The 20,042-nt window shown below is 44.3% G+C and overlaps 1 protein-coding gene across 3 annotated transcripts in view; it reads left to right on the top strand.

Moving 5' to 3' along the window:
* The first annotated feature begins 643 nt into the window (after positions 1-643).
* Map3k7cl (MAP3K7 C-terminal like) overlaps positions 644-20,042 on the top strand; it is a 38,715-nt gene continuing 19,316 nt past the window's right edge. Inside the window, exons 1-3 of one of the 3 annotated variants that reach the window (XM_013116165.3) lie at positions 644-1,030; positions 3,455-3,563; positions 16,868-16,929. In XM_013116165.3, coding sequence (XP_012971619.1) covers positions 3,494-3,563; positions 16,868-16,929 — 132 coding nt within the window. In that variant the 5' untranslated portion in view covers positions 644-1,030; positions 3,455-3,493. The other 2 variants (XM_040750541.1, XM_040750542.1) reach the window with 2 other exon arrangements.

Here is a 20,042-nt window from a genome sequence, read left to right as displayed (position 1 = left end):
CAGTGATACACCATTGTCTCAGTACGAGACTCTCTGATGACATAAAAGCTGGTCATGGGTTTACTTGTTACCCATTTACCTTTTCCGGTGACGTGTCTGTTGAGAACGCTTGCCTCTCCCTTTCTGAACTTGACTGCTTTCCTATTGTTCCGTTTTAAGATTTCCTTGCACACTTTGAATTCCCACGTGCATTTTGCAAAAATTTTCTTTTGGTTTGTGACTTGCCTTGCATTCTGTTAATATTATTCATGTTATTTTAACCATGTAACCTTAACATCATGGTTCAGTTACTTTGAAATGCCCAAGACATCCAAGTTTACAGTTGTAAAAAGAAGCCTGAAGGATCCTCGTGTTCTCTCTTCACCACTCACCCCTGTCGAGTGTCTGTGTTTGTAGAATGGATCAAGTCATCAGGCTCCGGCCCGGGCTCAGCCTCAGACCTGGTCTCCTTAATGGGATCATCACAACTACGATCCAAGAGTCAGCAAGTGGCCTGTCCAAGTTGGCTGGGTCTAGCTGAGCTGACATTTTTGCTGACTAGAGTCATGCTATCTTTGCCAGTTTGCTGGAATAGCCACAGACACGGATTGGGTCACCACGAAGACATTCCTGTCTCGTGAAGCAAGGCTGTTTGTATTTTAGGTTTGCCAGGACTAATGAATTCAAGCACTTGGACTCTCTACAACTCGCTGTTTATCAATGCCTCTGACAGGAGGAAGATTTTTCTTTTGCCCTCGCTTTTTCTAGAAACATGACAACATCCTGGCTGTTGGAGTGGCATGGAAAGGAGAGAGGGGCTGTGTAAGGAAGCGGAACAGGGAGGTCCCGTGGGCTGGGACACTGGGGTCTGGGGCAGAGCAGGTAGTAGTGCGCAGCCGGGACAGCTGTCCCTGCCCCTCAGAGCGTCTGCGGCTGCTATGCAGCAGGTGCAGACTGGTCTCTCTCTGAGTCTTGACTCCACACACGCAACGACTGGCCAAGGCAGTGGCTGGCCCTGGATTACACAAGTGCAGACTCTCAACTAAGTGAGGTAAGGCAGCAGGTGTGAGACTCCACTAACCGCTCCGAGCACCAGCAGCTTACCTAGGGCTCTGTTAACAGCGCCAGGAGAGGGGACCAGCAGCCGGTTTCCCCAGGAGGTGTGATGAAAACGCAAGTGGTGGCCGCTCTGTGGAGCTCACTGTCTGCGGGACCCTGGCATCACCCTCTCTGAGGCAGACAGATATTTCCTGCTGTGCCGTGCTTAGCCGTGTTCATCCATGTCGTTGCTCTAGCTTGAGACCAGAGCAGAGGTCTGTTCAGGAAACCCCACGGGCAGACTTCCCCCTCACCTCACCTGTTTCATTTCTTGACTCAGGAAAGCGTGAAGACATGTGCCTGGAGAGGAGTGAGCCTCCATCCCTAGAAGTCACACTCAGGTGAACTGGGTACTGTAGGATGCCCAGAAGCAAGACTTTCCCCTTTCAGCTACAACTTTGGGGGGGGGGAGCTTTTGTTTGTTTTGTTCAGTTTGGGACAATCTGTGTTGTTTCTTCAAAAAGCAGGTGGCTAAGAGAGGACTTGATAGTAAAGCTGAGGAAACTACACAAGAATGTGCCAGAGGCTTGCTCTTGTAAAAGCGAGAGGCCCTGTGTTAAGTCACGGCAAATTCAGGATAGCGTCGTTTTGTAACTTATAATTACATGCTGTGGTGTGTAGAATGTCCAGTGCTCATAGCTGTTTGTAGAGTTAACTTAATGGGTGCAACAGAATTCTAAGTGGCTCATAAACAGTTGCTGTGTTTTTAAGCCTTACTGAAATGGTTAATGTAAGCCTATTTTCTTTTCTTTCCATATGGTACCTAAGATGGTTCAAAATGTATGTACATCTGAATGCCCTTGTACAAATGTATACCTTGATCTTGTCCACATAAGTAATTGTAAAAACAACATTCAGTGTTCTGGATACTATTTTTAGACACAGAAAAGCTATGGGAAAGAGTAAAAAAAAAAAAACCTGACCATGAGAAAATGTTCTGCTACAGCGGTTCCCAGGATCCTGCCAAGGATGGCTAAAGACATTATTTATATTTTGCCATTTTTGGAGACATTTTCCTTAACATATCATGCAGGGTTCTTTTTTTTTTTTTTTTTTTTTTGCTTTTCTGCCTACATGACATGGGGAAGAGTTTAGAGGAGGCATGACCAAAAATAGAAATATTAAATATATGTATTAAAAAGCCATATAATTTGTTTATTATAACATGTTTTCTCAGTTCCACTGAACATCAAATTATTGCATGTCTAATTGGGTTAAGTTCTCCTAAGAACAGTTTTTACTCTTGCCATCTTATGCAAAGGATGTTTTTCCCACTCATTATCTCTAAGTCTATTAGCTAAATAATAATTTAATAGGTTGAGCCAAACATTCATGGCATTTCTTTGGTTTTTTTGTTTTGTTTTAAAGACAGGGCTTCCTGTAGCCCAAGCTGGTTTCAAACCCACTATTTAGTAAATATTACCTTGGGTCAGCTGATCCTCCCATAGCCACACCCAAAGGTTGGTGATTATAGGTGTGTGCCCCACGGATACATTTTGTTTGGATCGTATCCTGCTGTTAAGAAGTGAAGCCTTAGGCATAAACGTTTGATAGATTTCGAGGTCATCAGATACTACAACTGTAAAGGGGGTTTAGAATGGCTTGGGATTTGCTTTAAACGATTCCATTATGTTGATCCTTTACTGCTGCCTAAACAAAACTTTGCATTTAATTTAGACTGTGTGTATGTGTGTGTGTGTGTGTGCATGGGCATGCAGGTATGCACACCCATGTAGAAGACACAGGTCAACCTTTGTGGTCGTTCCTCAGGACCTGCCTTCTTCGTTCTGTGAGACCCTGTTTCTCACTAGTGCCTGGGGCATGCTGCCAATAAGGCTAGGCTAGTTGCCCTGGGGGTCCCAGAGACCCGGCTGTCTCTGTCGCTACATCACTGAAGTCACCAGCGTGCACCTGCCCCCTCCTTTTTACCTGGGTATCGAACTCTGATCCTTCTGCTTGCTCACCATCTGAGACATCTCCTCACTCCCTAACTTGGTTCTTAAGCATGGAAAAGTAGCCAAGCCTAAATCTTTCTGTCAGTCTATCAATACCGTGTCTTTTCTATATTGTTGCCATAAATAAAAGCATTATAGGTGAGCCTCAAAGCCAGGATTAAACTGACCAATGGGAAGAGACATTGAAAATATGAAGTAGAGATTTTAAAAACTGTATTTGAAAAAAAAACGTATTTCATTCATCCTGGATGTCTATTACCAAAGTAGTTTTTGTAGAAGCCTTTAAAAAATTAAAACGGGCTAGGTATTTACAATGTGAGGGAAGGCAACCTATTAACTTCCCCTTCTAAGCTCCGAGGATCTATGGGGTGTCAAAGTACAGTGCTGGGCAAAATGACAATGGCTATCTCTTGTCCTTACAGCTGGAAGCCCCAGGAGAAGGCCGGGCCTCGGGTGCCCACATGATCAGCGCAGCCAGGGTACCTGCAGATAGACCAGTACGCATCGCCTTTAGTCTCAATGATGCCCCAGGTACAGTTTGCTCCAGGGGAGAGGGCTGCCCTCCAGAACTCTCACCGCACTTTGAGATTCCATGGACAATGTCTAAAATTGCATGTTTGCGTGACCTGATGAGAAGCGTGTGATATTCCACCACACAGTATTAGACTGTGGCTTCCAGAAATACCTCTGGCAGTCCCCCCCACCACCACTTTGATTGGGGTGTTTTAACTCCTCTTCCTCTCCCCTTTTCAGCATTCTTGTAGGTAAGAACCATAGAGCTATAGCAATTTCTAAGGATAGACAATGGTGTCATTGTAAGAATGGCTTGAGGAAATGCTTATTAAGAGCTGGCAGCTGGTTAGATAATATAAAAATGTCACCGTTCCCATTCCAGCCACGTGTGTGTGATGTTGGTTTCTCGCTGGTATTCCTATACTTCCGGCTAAATAAACAGACTTCGCCGGGAATGATGAATGGGACAGGTGAGGAGGGGCCACCTCTCTAAATAGTAAGGTCTGAGGTGAGCATGCCACATTTAGAGCCCTTTGTCATGGCTCCCCTCAGTGACCTCGTAACACACATACAGAACTGTACCACCCTTGAACGAGGGGCCCAAGTGCTGGGAGGTCACAATGGCTGTGAAAGGAAGGTCTGGGTTATGACCGTTGGCATCAGCTCTAGTTAAACGTCATCTGTCAAACATCACCATTTAAGCCTCAGGTCTTTTGAGAATGGGGTCTTGTTTTCTCCGATACTCTCCTTTTCCTTCACTGTGCTGTCCACATAGGGGTTATGTTTTAAAGATTAAATTATCACCGGGTGATAGCTCAGCCAGTAAAGTGCTTGCCACGCAAACATGTGGACCTGAGTTCGGTTCCCTAAAAGACTTGTGAAAAAGCTGGGGGCGTGCTGGCAAATCCAGCCATGGGGAGGTAGAGACAGAAGCATGGCTGGGCTTGCTGGCCCAGCCTAGCCAGTGAGTTCCAGGATAGCAAGAGACCTGTCTCAAAGAACAAGGTGGGTGGCACTTGACTAATGACACCCAAGGTTCTGCCCCCCCCCCGCACAGTTAATTCGTGAAAAAGGGACAGAATCATTGCAAGATAATGTAAAGTAAGAAATTTGGCTCTGGAAATTGTGGTGTGATGCTGCCGTTTGCTGGGTGATTATACAGCTGTTCATCTGCCTTAAACTTTCCTGGACCATGGTCACCAATGGAGGGATGTGCCAGAGTAGGAAGAGGTGGAACGTTGGCCCTCTGTTGTGTGTTTTTCTGGCAGTCTAACCATGACCTGTTTCGATGTACCGTGTCTCCCACTCAAGGGTTATTCTGTGAGACACTGGTGAGGAGTGACCTCCACACGAGGAAGATCCACTCTAACATAGAAATAAACACCACCATTCTGATTCTCTTTGCACTGGGAACTCATCTTTGTTATTTGTGTTAAACAACCATACAACGTAGCCATGAGCCTTGGAATGATGGGGCCTCAAGACCACACTGTAAGTTAAATAATGGGGTTATTATCCAAACACAGGTCCTTAGACTTAGAAATCCAAGTCCCTTCATTATGCCTTGTTACTTCTCTAAAAAGTGTAAAAAACAATTCCTTCCAGTTTGTAAGGCACTTCATAGTTCCAAATTTCAAGGAATGTTCTGTATACAATGAGTAGTCTTCAAGACACACACATGCAAGTTTATAATGCAGAAGAAACAAATCTAAATTCCCTTCTACTCATGTCCCATTGGAGTGGGACATGCCCCATTATAATAAACCGGTTTACAAAAAATTTCAGTCCATAAATTTGCTTTACCCAACCAAGTAAAAGTATTACATAATTTTGAGTAAGACAAAGAAATGTGCCACACCAGAAAAGAAACAGAGAAGTGAGTCTTATCCTTGGGCTGAGCGAATAAACTCTTCTTTGACGTCCAAAATGGAAACTTGAGATTCTTCTGGCACAGTCTTTGAGTTCTCTTGATCCTACCTGAGAGTTCGTGAACATTTTTTAATTAATTTATCTTGAACATTTTTAACCAATACATTTTAATTTTGTTTTCAGTCTATTTTTAAAATTCTAAGTGTTTTCAAAATGTCCACTTTTGAAATTCATGTTTCTTAATAGATTTCTTTAAAAACAGTTTGCACTTTAAGTAATTCTTACCCTCTATTTCCACAAAAAGATAGTTATGGGCTTATAGGGAGGCAGAGGCAGAAGGGTCTCTAAGTTTGAGGCCAGCCTGATCTACAGAGAGAGTTCCAGGACAGCCAGGGCTACACAGAGAAACTCTGCCTCAAAAAAAACAAAACAAAACAAACAAACAAAACCCCAAACCAAACCAACAAAAAGAAACTACCATGGCTATTTTAGCTTTATGATCAATGCTTTTTAATTTGTTTAGGAAGGCTGTCTGCTTATAGAATCTAAGGCAGAGGGCAGCTCTCAGTGCTTCTCAGCCTTGCCTGATTATATCACCTGAGAGCATCTATCAAGAACACATGTTTAGAAAAACAAGAACAATAGGACATGAAATTGTGAGGGAAATGGGTTGGGGACACTAGGGGGACTTGGAGGAAGTTATGGTGGATGGATATGCTCAAAATACATTGTATAAATATATGAAATTATCAAAGAATAAATAAAAATATTAAGAAAAGGAATGCATACATGAAGGTATTACTCCTAGAGATTCACTACATCTCTTTACGGAAGAAGCAAAAGCCCTCTTATGTGCTTATACTTACCAGACATGCAGCATTTCAAGGGTCCCACAGAACTGAGGACTTGGAACTTTTCCATGCATACAGGATTGTCAGTTCACCAAAGGCTGTTTTGCAGATATTTGGGACACTCCCTCTGAATTCTTGAATAAGGAGTGTGTAGAGCGTCCCACAGGCACACAGTAACATTTGCCATCATGCAAGCTATACATGCCTTTTGAATTCCACTGTGTGCTTCCTGTGGGCCACCTATTTAGGAAGAAAAAAAAGGGAAATACCCTATACTTCAATAGCAAATGTGTGGGGGAGGGAACCTGGCCTTTTGAGGGGTAATTCCTCACTGTTGGATTTACTATTGTCAAAGGGACAGGGAGACATCTCTGCTTGTGAATATTGGTATTTGTTTCTTTTTTGAAGATCATTTGTTTGACAATTTTATCCGTGTGTAAAATGTATCCACTCATTCCCATTGTTTTGTTCACCTGTGTGTGTGTGTGTGTGTGTGTGTGTGTGTGCTGAACCGAGACTGGATACTGGATCTCTTAGAGCCGGAACTACAGGCACTTCCAGGACACAGTGTACTGGGAGGGCTGGGATGAGAGCTCTGGTTCTCACGATTGCACTGCGAGTGTTCCTAACCGGTGATCCGTCTCTCTACCCCCAAGAGTGTTACTAACCGGTGACCCATCTCTCTAGCCCCCAAGAGTGTTCCTAACCAGTGATCCGTCTGTCTAGCCCCCAAGCATTCATTTCCCGTGGGACTAATATAGCGAGCACTGCATCCATTTTGACATATATTCCCGAGACATTTAATATAGAAGTTTAGGGGTTTGGAAGTTAGAGGCTTATCTTCATCATTATAAAGCCAGCTGTTCAGCCTTGTTGGAATTCAGTTTTCCTTCAGTTGCCTGTGGAGGTAAGAATGGAGCATCACATTAGAGGCGAAGCCATTTAGCAAAGTGCTTGACACAAATTAAATATTCAAGTTGTACTGTAACCCCATAGTTACAGTAACTGATTGTGGAATATCAAGACAAATAAAAACTGCTACAGAGAATGTGTCCTATGGGCATTCCACACTGCTTTTGACACTAAGATACACCTCACAGTGTAGCTGCCTGCTGTTGCTTGGGGCATTGGTAATCCAGTGAGTGGCTAGCGCTATATCACATGTCTAAGAAGCTGGGCCTTTCCTATTTCCTATGCCTTCAGTACTCTGCCAAGGCTGTTAGGCTGCACACAGCGGGGCAAGGCATGACCCCTTCCATAAATCTAGAAGGTTGTGATTTGCTTAACCACCCATCTTCTCTAGAGAAATTGTCAGAGTCGTCTGAAAGAGCTGCCAATAAAATCGGGCTGAAAGGCAGATTATAGAAAGACACCATCTCTGGGTATAGAGTCCACACATGAGAAAACCTATCTCCAGCCCCCTCCCTTTTTTCCCTAATGTAGAAGTCATGAGTAAAACCCAAGAGTCAGGAAGAGCGTGGTGTGTTCCGCAAACACCAAACCGCAGTCTGTTAGCACAGAAGCTGTGCCGTGGGATCGTATCACCTCTGAGCAGAAGAGATCCCTGGAGGATCCCTGCTTAGACAGTCATAGACCAGAGTTTCCCTCTCAATCTTCAAAGCTCATGATGTAACAGAAGGGTAGAAATTTGGTAGCAGGGTCCAGAATGTGGAGAGAAGAGTAAACGGGAGAGATGTTCTATAACAAAACAAAGGGATGTGAGTCTGGGTTTAGGGTGAAATGATGGAGTTTGGAAAAGATTTTAAAAGAAGGACTGGAACAGCTGGGTGACAGCTTGGCTTTTGGGAGTGAGAACTGGTGATTGTTTGTTGACAGAAAACGAGCCACAGGCTTGCAAGGGCTTACACTACAGAAGCGGGCTTTGGGGAGAAATACATGGAGTTCTATAAGGTGCAGCCACCTTTTCCAGGCCGCCGCCAGAGCCCTTCACTAAACGACACTTAGATAATTGTAATTCCTGGAGGCGGCTATTCCTGTCTTCAGTAAGCTCAATATTATCTCCAAAACCAGGAATTCCAAAATGTTAACTTCCTCAATGAGGCTCGCCACTGGATTAGTTTTCACAATAGCGAATGCACTGAAATATGAACCCTTCACCTTGAGTTATTATGAACATCACAGGCTCCTTTTTTTTTTTTTTTTTGAGACAGGGTTTCTCTGTGTAGCCTTGGATGTCCTGGAACTCATTTTGTAGATCAGACCAGGCTGACCTCTAACTCACAGAGAGTCCCCCCCCCCACCTCCTGAGTTTAAGGCATGTGCCGCCACCACCTGGCCACAGGCTCCTTTCCAATGAGAGAGAAGTTAGAATTGGGCAGATGTTAGGATACAGAATTTCCGTTATCTTCAACTGAGTTACAAGAGTGACATGCTCTCATATACATTTCAACTTTGTGTTCATTCTCTCTACCCTACTCTCTCCAAGGATACTGGCATCAGCCTAGACTGGGAGCTGTTAATGTTTTGTTTAAAAAAAAGTAAGTTGTTAGGATTTTCACATTAGGGCACAAATTAACCACACAGGATTTAGTATAAAAATCCAGGACCCACTATATCAGAGTCTCTAAAAGTATTTTTTTATCTCAAAAATCCAGTGTTATGTCTAGCAGTGGGAATAGCTGAAGCGGCCACCCCTGCATGCACCCCGACATGGCGCCCTGCGTGCACCCCGACATGGTGCCGCTGCATACACCCCGGCATGGTGCCGCGGCATGCACCCTGACACGGTGTTGCCGCATGCACCCCGACATGGTGCTGCCTCACAGACCCCGACAAGGTGCCGCTGCATGCCTTCTCACACAGGGTGCCGCCGCATGCACCCTGACATGGTGCGGTGGCTCTCCGGTCCAGGTGTGCTTGGTCTTCGGTCCAGGTGTGCTTGGCCAGCCGACAGGCTGTTTCAGATGCAGTGTCCCTTGCCATTGTCTCCTCCCATCAACTTCCCCTACCTTGGATATTATATCCCCCTCTCTCCACAGGGCCCGAATGTTTCTGGTACTTTCTTCTCTCTACACCCAATCTCTTTTCCCCAGGAAGACTCTGGAAACTTACTTACCTTAGTTACTTCTACCCACAGTGAATACTGGGGCTTATTTTTTTTTTATCGCTAGTCTGTTCTTCAATCGTTCCAGCTATCCATATAGTAGAGAGCAAAAAGAGAAAGTTCTAGAATTCTGGATGCCTGACAAACCCAGAGAGGACAGAAGCACCGCGGCACCCATTTGCTAACTTTAAAGACTCACTACACACGTATGAAATCGATAATACAGTATCTACAGCTGCTCCCAGTTCATCGTTGTCCTTGAAAATTCTTTGAGATGCAAGTAGATTTTATTTATCTTGGTTGGAGTCTGTGGCATAAGTTTTCAAAGAAAGGCTCTAAAGGAAGCGGGTGTTTGTGGGGTGCGGACGTTTGTATTCATGTTGTCACCTCGGTTTCATATCGCTAGCAATGCCATAGAGATTTTGTAACCATTTGTGCAAATGTTGCCTAAGGGATCCAAACCAGCAATGAATAAATAGGAGCACTTCAAAGCCAGGTTCTGGGTGTTTTTGCATCACTACCCAGTCAGAAGTAGGGTCCATGCAATGAGAGGAACTAATGAACCGGTCAACTATAGCACTCGAGAGATGGAAGCAGGAAGATTTCCACAAGTTCCAGGAAAGCTCAAGTTAGATAATAAAGACCCTGTAGTGTTTTGTTTTTCAAGCATGAATGCCCCTGACATCAAAGAGCTCCCCGGCAGTCGGGGGGGTGGGGATGGGAGTGGGGGGGGGTGGGCAGGTTGCTCCTGGTAAGCTGTTGGAGGTAGGAGGGAAAGGGAGAGGTGAAGATGTATTTGGTGGCATGCTGGGCAGTAAGTGTCCTCTCTTGGAGGTTTCAGAGGTCCTCGATTCCAGACCTCCCACCCAAAGCATCAAATTCTTCAGATGCCTGAGCCCCTTTTGGAAAACGGCGTACAGCCTGTGTATAACCTCCCAAGTTTCATCTCTGGATACTTCACTGGATACAGTGTGAAGGCTGTGTAAACACCTGCCATATTTATTACTTAGGAAATAGCAACATGTCAATGCAGACACAAGTCTTTTCCTCCCATGCTTCCAGTCTGCGGTTGGCTGAACGTCCAGGTGTGGGAACTTACACACATGTACACATGTATATAGAGAGGGCCAGCTGTCTGTTATCTGCTGCCTTTGATGCCCTTGGATAACTGAATACCAACAGTCTGAGCAAGATCGTGCTTCGATCATCATCAAGACATTCTGAAAGAAAAAGGAAAAAAAAAAAAGATGGCATTAGCAGCCTGTCAGAGACCATATCAGGAAGCAGACGAGTGCTTCTGAGAAGCAAAATTTGCTGTAAGCTGCATCGAGTCCTCTGCAGAGAAACAGCGTCTGTTTATTCCTGCGCGGTGTCACAGGGTGTTTGTTGGTGGTAAAGAGCCGGCAGTGACTGGCTGTCCTACCAACTTTCTCTCTTTACCATGTCGCTGTGCCCACCCCATCCATCTCTCATGTTGTGCCTTTAGTTCTCCGGCTCTGAGAACCCAGCACAGATTATGAAATTCACATGCAGCATTTGGTAATCATGAAGCAAAAACCTAAAACATATTTTGATACAACTTGAAGCTTCGATGCTCTGACAAGAGCTGGGGTATCCGGGTATCCATTTTTTAAAAAGTTTTTGTTGTTGTTGATCAGAAATACGTGAACCATCTTCATTTTAAATGAAGCTACTTAAAGAACTCTTCTGTATGAGTTCAGTTTTTCAGCTGACATTTCATGAAGGAAGTGTCTGCTTTGCTGGGGGAATGGAGGAGAGATAACTTCTTCCATTCAGGGTTAGATAAAGAAAGTAAATCCTAAGAACTGAGGCGCAGACTACGCCTGGGAAGCCCCCTCAACTGTCAGGGGAGAAGGAGGTAAACTGAGACCTTGACCCACATGCTTTCTTTGTCTTCGATGACAATGTCCCCAACGCCTTTGCACACACACATCTGCCGTGTTTCCGCTCAGGGGTTGGGTTTGTAAGGAGAAGGAATGGGAATGAAACTCAATTATATCAAGAACTCATCTTCTTAATGATTATTTCCTAGATGTGAAAGAGTCATTGACATGTGTATTGCTTCATCAATAACAAGTCTCCAAAACAGGTTACTCTGACCATTTGCATAAAGAAAACCAACTCTCAAAGAAATCATACCAGCTGCTCACGTTCATCACCTAAGGTGGACTTCAGTTCACACACAGACCCGCACTCACTATGTATGTAGGTATTTTTGCCTACGTGCACACCTATGATCATGTGTGTGCTAGGTGCCTTAGAAGCTCAGAAGAGGACCCTGGGTCTCCTAGCTCTAGACTTATCCCTGGAATTACAGGTATTCCTAGAACACACAGGTGTTTGTGAACCACCATGTCAGTACTGGGAACTGAACCCGGGTCCCCTGCAAAGCAGCCAGTGCTCTTAACCACTGAGCCATCTCTCCAGCCCCAGTCTTGCCTTTCTGGTGTATGTGTGGTATGATCCGTGTGTTGTGTTGTTGGTTTGTGTTGTGTGTGGTATAAAAATGCTAATTTAGATATGTGCAGAGATACGTCTGGGTGCATATGTGCATGTGTGTGCATGTGTGTGCGGGGAGGACAGTGGTGGGTACCCAGGATCTTTCTTTACTGCTTTCCACTTTATTTATTAGTTTTTGGTTTTCGAGAGGGTTTTCTGTGTAGCACTGGAACTTGCTCTGTAGACCAGGCTGGCCTCAAACTCAGAGACCTGCTGGGATTAAAGGTGTGTGCCACCACCACCTGGTCTGCCTTTATTCTTTTAGGAAGGGTCCCTCACTGAACCTGAAGTTCATTAATTCCCAGGTACCCAGATTACAGACATGAGCCATATTGCCTATCCCTTTACATTTCTAGAGATCAAACTTAGACCCTTGTGCCTACACAAAAAGTACTGTACCAACTATACTAACACCCTAGCCCACAAAATAGAGTTTTTCAGAGGATTCAGAACAGGACAGCTTGTTGTGTTCTGTATGAGGTGTGGGATGGACTTGGGAGCATCTTCTAAATGTGGACCCTCTGGGCTCCCTGTTTGAAAACTTGAGGTCTTCATAACAAGGATTTAGTGTCTTCTAGTCTATACTCCAGTTACATCTATCATGAAAACAGTGTCTGTGCAGGAATAATTGACCCCAAAGTCCAGTAAAATTATTGCCCAATCAAGAGAGTATTTAAGATAGCAATTCTTAAATGTTGGTTTGCAAAACTGTTTAATTGGGTTTTCACGTCTCTCACTTGAAACAAAATAAAAACAGATGTAACAGTGGGGTTTTAGAATACATTGCTTTAGCATACAAAGCTAAAACCAATATGATGGCCACTCCTTGATTCTAAGTTCATTTCATTTTTATATTGAAACGTTCTCTCTGATGCACAGGCAAACTGGTGAATCATCTTCACAAGTCAAATAAAACCCTACGTGCAATCTAAGGTATGACTTAGTCTAATATTTCAGGACTATTTGTTCTGGTTTATGAACTGCAAGTCTGGGAAATCACTGTCCAGAAGGTGAACCACAGACTGGTACAGTGGGAAGATCCCTGGGCTGGGAGACACCTCATCTCCCAAGGCCACTAGTCATGGTGTTTTATAGAGCTCCTCCTTCTTCGGGCTTGTTCCTCACTCCACTCTCAGTGGACTGGGCCAGACGCCCGCTCAGCCCCTTCAGCTCAGCATTCTGTCATAACTCAGACAGAGTAGCTAATTCCTAGGTAACATCGAGTCTTACAGGCTCGGTGGACTTCCTTTATCTGCTTCATGGAGAAGCATAGGTAAAATGGTCTAAGGGAATCTGAAAAGAATGCCCTTGGAATCCGACTATCAGCTGCTCAATAGATGCTGAGATGAGCCCATCACAAAATGCCCTGTGGTGTCAGTGTGGCTGGAAAACCAACAAGAAAGTTCCAGCTTGAGGACCACGTTGGCTTAGTCATCATAACTGCCGAACAGGCAGTGAACATCTGTGTATTAAACATTCTTTTTTTCTCTCGTTTCCAACTCTTTGCTTTGTGTATCTTATTCTTGCTGGAGAGATGGTTCAGAGGTGAAGAGCACTGCCTTGCTCTTCCAAAGGACCCAGGTTCAGTTCTCAGAGCCCACATGGTGGTTCACAACCATCTGTAATGCCCATCTCAGGGGATCAGATGTCTCTTGTGGGCTTCTGTGGCATGCCTGTGCTACAGAGACACACATGCAGTTAAAACACCGGTACACCAAACAGACGAAAATGTTTGAAAGCTTTTTTCAAAAGAAAGAAGAAATTCCTTAGGACAGACTTTGGTTGCTCTTTCCGTTAGGTTGTGCTGGGAATTGGTCACAGGCCCTCATGCTCACCAGATGAACAGTCTACCACTGCGGTTCACCCCATCTTCATCTGGTCTATGGAGTTCACATTGCTTTGGTATTATTTTCTCAGTGCGTTAAAAACTAGGATAAGGTGATTTTCCAATTCAGCATTGAGTCTGAGTCCTTACTGTACACACAGTAGACGGTAAAACACCTTGCAGCTAAGTCATAATAAAAATCCACTCTTTGGGGATTTCGTCCCATTATAAATGTATCTAGTAACTGCTCTTTTTCTCTCCATTGGGGAAAAAATAGCGTTTAACTATGCCAGGGGTCTCTTGGTGTAGCTACTGTGCAGTCTGCCGTGTGCTTCTGGGATTGTCACAGTAAACTTGAGCACTCTCAGGGACTGGGATCCATCACTGCAGTGGAAATGTCTTACGACGATTTGGCCAAGTGTTTGTGCAACAGCTGTGCCACTAGCCTGTCTGAGTCACCTTCCTGCTTTCCTTTGGGCCCAGTCCTGTGATTCATCATTCTGCTTTTAGAATATTTGCCTATTTTTAAAAGCAGTCAAAGAAGGCAGCCACTGTTTAAAAGTAAACACCCCTCACACCGGCACGGAGTAGCTCTGTAAGCAGCTTCTCAAGCCCTGAAATTTCTGGCAGGCGAGGCTGCCAGCTAAAGCAGATGGCATGGAGCGGGAGATGCCGGTTGGCTTTCAGAGTTGGTAGACTCCTTGCATCTGTCTTCGGCTTTCTTGTTTCCGCTGCTATTTCCTGCTTGGGTTGATCCAGCTTGATCCGTTCTGAAGCAAGCGTCTTGCCTCCATTCTACTTGTCTGTAAAACATCCATTATGTCGGATTAGACTTTCATTTCAGTCGAAGAGGTCCAGTCGCAAGCCATGTGTCTCAGCGTGGGTGGCTGCGTATAAAGACATTGATTTCTACCTTACTCCATTCATTCTGGGTCATATCAGGAATTGGCTGTTTACAATATGGCAGTGCAGTGAATGGATAACTCTCCTCCACTCTTTTCTAAACTTTATAATGAAGCAAGAAGGAGTATGACTGACTGCATAGTGGGCAGGATGACTTACATGTCAGGAAGCCCTGAGAACCAGTCCTCAGTATCTCCTAGAATTCTAGCATGCCCTGTCTTTTGTATTTATTTTATGGAAGTGGTTTCTCCTTCCTGTTGCCTCCTCATCTGTGGTAATCAGGGTTGGGATGCCAAAGTACAATATGTTCCTATCTACTGTGCCAAATCACTCTGGTCCTGGACCCGATGAGCTCAAATAATCACGATGTCTAGGCTTTTGAAAATATACTAAAGCAAATTGAATGCCCTGAAGACCCTAGTTGGTCTTCTAAACATCATAGTGGAAGGCTTCTCTACAGTGTGTCAGGCTGTGATAATTTCATCCAGTTTCTTGGCCAGTGATGGTGTGGATTGAGAAAGTCAGAGGAACTGGCTAGAATTTGGTGTTCTTATTCTTATAGGAAGGGAGTATCCAAGGGGCACAGGCTTTACCCTTCTTTGAAGCTCGTGTTTAGGAGTATCAGTCCCATGTTGGTGATGTATTGCTGTTATTTTGGATCACTTTTGAGTGGGAGTATTATTTCAGTACTCTTGACCAAAATATACCATCTGCTGCTGAGTGACTAGACCCCTGAGGTGTTTGGTTGAGGTTGCTACTACCCCTGTTTAACTCCTCTCTCTGGTGATTGTCTTCCATGCCTTCAAAGAGCTGAAATCCCCCAGAAGCCACAAATGCCCTGTGTATTTACTACATTTTATTTCTCAGTGAGCTGGGAAAGGATATAGTTGACCCTGTGTGTTTGTGAGTTCTGTATCTGGATTCAACCAAGGGCAGGGAAACCTTAAAATCATATAGTACTGAACTAGTATAGACTTCTTCTTGTTACCCGTTAACCTGTATAGTACAATAACTTCAACAGCAATCACATTGTATTGTGTTAAGAGTTACAGAGAGATGAAAGTATGCATGAGGACACATTTAAATTATATGCAAACACTCCATTTAATATAAAGGTTTTGAGGTGAGCATCTTCAGACTTTTATCCATGAGGAGTCATGGAAATAAATATCCGTGGATAGCAACCATGACTGCCCTGTCTCTTTACTGTGTATGACCTAATTAATTAAAAATGATCATTAATTAGTTTTACCAGTGAATTTGCTCATGCTAGTGAGAATATAAAAACTAATGTATTTCCTTGCTTTATTATGACTTGAAGTGGCGTGTGTGTGTGTGTGTGTGTGTGTGTGTGTGTGTGTGTGTGTGTGTGTGTGTTGTATTCTCAGGCATGTACTGGAGAAGGGTTTGGAAATGAATAGGCAATGTTCCCATGGAGCCACAGTTCTCTAGGCAAACAGATCTTTTTGGTTTTTTTTTTTAACGAAGCACCAAGGCTGGATTAGCACCCTGTTCTTGAAGAAATTTGGGTAACGTGTATCTGAGGCAACGTTCCTGCCAGGGTTCCTCACAGGCTTCCAAGGATGTATCTTTTGAAGGGGCAGGAGCTGTTTACTGTTAACTAAGCTGCTTCAATGTTTGTTTGAGGGGATGTTTAGGCCGCTGAGGACAGAGGTGCCATAGCTGTGTGGGCTCAGGCCAGTTTGGAGACACAGCTGTGGATTCTGCTCCAGGTTGTCAGTGTTGCCCTGACACTACAGGGAGAGAGTCCCAGTTGGGGCTGCTGGCTGGCTGTTACACACAGAAACCCTGAGTGAGCTGCTTGTAAATGGTGGTTTGTGAAGGGCAAAACTGTCTGAGTGAGGCTGCCGTCTGTCACACATGTCCTCCTCCACACTGACATTGTTCTGACTGCCCATTAGCACCATGTTAAAAACACTTTCATGCCTATCCCCTGGTTTGGGCTGATGTGACAGTATTAAGTAGCCTTTTTAAATTGGAGAGCTAGGAGAGTAGACATTTGAGGACTCTCCCTCCCTTCCTCCCTGCCTCCCTCCCTGCCTCCTTCTCTGCCTCCCTCCCTCCCTCCCTCTCTCCCTCCCTCCCTCCCTCCCTGCCTCCCTGCCTCCCTGACTCCCTGCCTCCCTCCCTCCCTCCCACCTCTCTCTTTCTCCCCAAAGCTCTGTCAGGCCAGTTAAGCTCCCCTATGCCTCCATGGTCACAGAAGATGGAGGGTGATACTCAGAAGGTACAGGGCATGCTGGGTAACCATTGTATTCTCGTGTTTTAGATGATGCATCGTCTGAAGATGCCATTCCTTTGGTCTTCCCAGAGCTAGAGCAGCAGCTCCAGGTAAGGATTCTGCAAACATACGCCTGCTTTCCTGGAGTGCCACAAAGAGTGAACCAGGAAGCCTCTAAGTGGGAAAGATGGATTGATACAAAGGGTGGAGGGCTTCTAAGTCACAAACGTGTATTTCAGAGCTCCAAGGTCAGACAGAAAGAAGCAGCTAGGGAATGGCCCTGCTTATCCAGCTGTGATTCTTGGATTTCAGATGCTCAGAGTGAAGTAGCTGGAGCTGAGAATGCACCTGCTCCCACCTTCCTTGGCTACGGTGTCTCCGGGCCATGGGACTTTAGCTCCATTTTGGGTTTAGTGATTTAGTATTAGACCCTGCAGAGAAAATTTGCCATATTGCCAAGTCTTTGGAATAATACTTTTTTCCTGCTATCTGCTTCTTTCCCGGTTCTATGACAACTTCTAGTGGTTCTCAGCCTGCGGGTCACAACCCCTTTGGGGTCATATATCATATATCCTGCATATCAGATGTTTACACTAGCATCCATAACAGGAGGAAAATTACACTTATGAAGTAGCAATGAAATAATTTTATGGATGGGGGATGCCACAGCATGAGGAACTGTGTTAAAGAGTTATAGCATTAGGAAGGTTGAGAACTGCTCTAATAGAATGAGCAAGTGGGAATTAAAACCTTCAGTAAAGTGTTGGTCCAGCCTATTAGAAAATAGTTTCTAGATGACATATGAAAAGGTCATCCCAGGAGACCACATCAGTAGAACACATTGAAATGTTTCTCTCTCTCCTATCCTGTCTCCTCTCTCTCTCTCTTTCTTTCTTTCGAGACAAGGTTTCTATGTGTAGCCTTGACTGTCCTGAAACCAGGCTGACCTCATGAGACCCACCTGTCACTGCTTCCTGAGTGCTGGGATTAAAAGTGTATGTCACTACTGCCTGGCTGGAAGTTTCTTTTTAAAGAGGCTCATTTACTTTTAACTTTTCTAGATGTAATATTCTGGCATCAGGCAAAGGAGATTTTTAATGTAAATGTTTCTGTATACAAGGTTTCTGCTTACACACCTGTCTGTTCTTCTTTGAGCCAGTATTGTCAGATCCCTTGGAACTGTGGTTACAGAAGGTTGTGAGCCTCCATGTGGTTGAACTGAACCTGGGTCCTCTAGAAGAGCAGTCACTTCTCCTAGCTGCTAGGTTAGCACATCAGAACCAACACAGAGCAACTCAGATGTGGGCTATCATTACTTCCTTCCAGCAGCCAGCCTGCTTAAGAGACCATGAGCACTTATGCAGGTCTCACTGAAGATCGCATAGCAGGCGGGAAGGTAGTATGGTTACCACACAGGCATCACGAGACGGTGCTGTAATCCCAAGGATGCCCTCCCCAGCGGTCAGCTACATCTTCCTGTTCCTCTGTGCTCTACGCAGGCTCTTCAGCCCGGCTCTCTGGTCGTCGATGGCTAACTTTGCTCTGCTTACTCCCACACTGGTCCAGCGTCTTTTCAGGACGGAGATCTGTCCAGTGTCCCCTCTGCCAGGCTCCTTTTCATTCAGTTATTCACAGACCACACATGGCATTCCTTGAGCGCTGTCCTCCAGGGGTTGTCTATGTATGAACTACTGGTAGTCCATCAGGGATTGTGAAGGGAATATTTCCCCCTTTGTTATACTGACACCTCAAAGCTGTCTTATTAAAATGGAAATCATGTGAAAACAGGGGTCAACGTGTTTTGAAAATAAATCAGGAAGTCAGTTCAGGTTCCTGTTCCCCCATGAAATTGTAGATAATGAGTTCTAAGGGTTTTGTTGCTGTTTTTCCTGGCGTGTGTGGTGTTGGAAAAACTATTTTCCTCCCACTTAGAATATGAGTGGTCTTCCTTAGCTTGTGGCTCAGTCACAGCACCCCTGGTGAGCATCCAGGTAATTTTCTGTTAGAGCATCACTACATCCATTTGAATGACATATATTAGAAATTAAACCTATTTAATTATTTTACTCCAGTGAGAAACCTCCATCTTTATTTGTCTTTGATGGGGTAGGCATGGCTTCTGCCTTAGGGGTTTTGATTTTCTCCTTCAATGTGGTTCTGATATCTCTTCTTCCTGGGGTCAGAAGTGAGATGAGGTTGAGCTTGTAATTAGCATATACCAGCTCTCAAGACTTTGGTTAGGACTACCCCTGTCTAGAACCATCCTTTTTTTACATGGAAGAGGTCTTCTTTAGAATTAGACTTGAGTGCTTCTATCTTGTTTTTTTTTTTTTTTGCTTACTGTTGTAATCCACTATTCAAAAATAAACACCAGTGAGAAAAAAGGGCCTTGTGGGTGTCACTATACAGGAGACTTAAGAACTCACCAAGCAGAGAACAAACAATGCTAGACATTACTACCAGTTCTCTTTGTAAACCCCAGAATGAGGTCTCACTACCGCAAGTCGACTCTGGAGCAGGCAAGGGCCATTTTCCTTCATGTGATCTAATTTGGTTCTTACAATAATTATAGAAGCTAACTGTTCCATTCTCAATTTATACATGAGAAACTTGAGGTCAAATTTTGGTGCAAATCAATTTGCTGATCTTTCTCTTAGTCCTTTTTGTGGAACACACGGGCTATTTAAATTAGTTTGATAAGTTGAGCTTTGTTTTGTTTCTGGTTGGCAAGGTTACTGTGATGTAGTTCAAGAAGTACCTTGTAAAACTTGCTGGGACTTTCTGATAGCCACTGCACATTCCTTGGTAATTTATAAAGTGCAGCTATAAAGTATCTATTTGGTAGATACTCTATCACTGATTTGACCCCCAAGATTTTTCTGTTGCTTTGCCAAGAATGTGGACATGTTTGAACATGTAATTCGTGATGCTTCTATTTTCACAGAAGCCAAAAAAAGCCTTGGGCAAGAATAGCAATGACAAACCTTTCTCTTGATGTCTCTATTAATGCAAAATTCTGGGTCAGAGACCTCAGGGTAATGTTCATTTCTAGGCCCTGAGCCTCTGCGGAAGGACAGGTGGGAGGCTAATTTTGCATTCCTTTCTTGGGACTAAGTTTCCAAACCCCTTGTGGGTATGAGGAGCAATATTTGGTGCAGCAGGTTTAGATGATCTAGACAGAATAAAAGATGGAATTCTATGTTCACTGCAAGAGTGAATGAAA

The sequence above is a fragment of the Mesocricetus auratus genome, unplaced genomic scaffold (genome assembly GCF_017639785.1).
Source record: "Mesocricetus auratus isolate SY011 unplaced genomic scaffold, BCM_Maur_2.0 Super-Scaffold_100008, whole genome shotgun sequence".
Classification (NCBI taxonomy): domain Eukaryota; kingdom Metazoa; phylum Chordata; class Mammalia; order Rodentia; family Cricetidae; genus Mesocricetus; species Mesocricetus auratus.
Note: the sequence above shows the minus strand (reverse complement) of the source record. Positions and strands in the feature narration are given on the sequence as shown.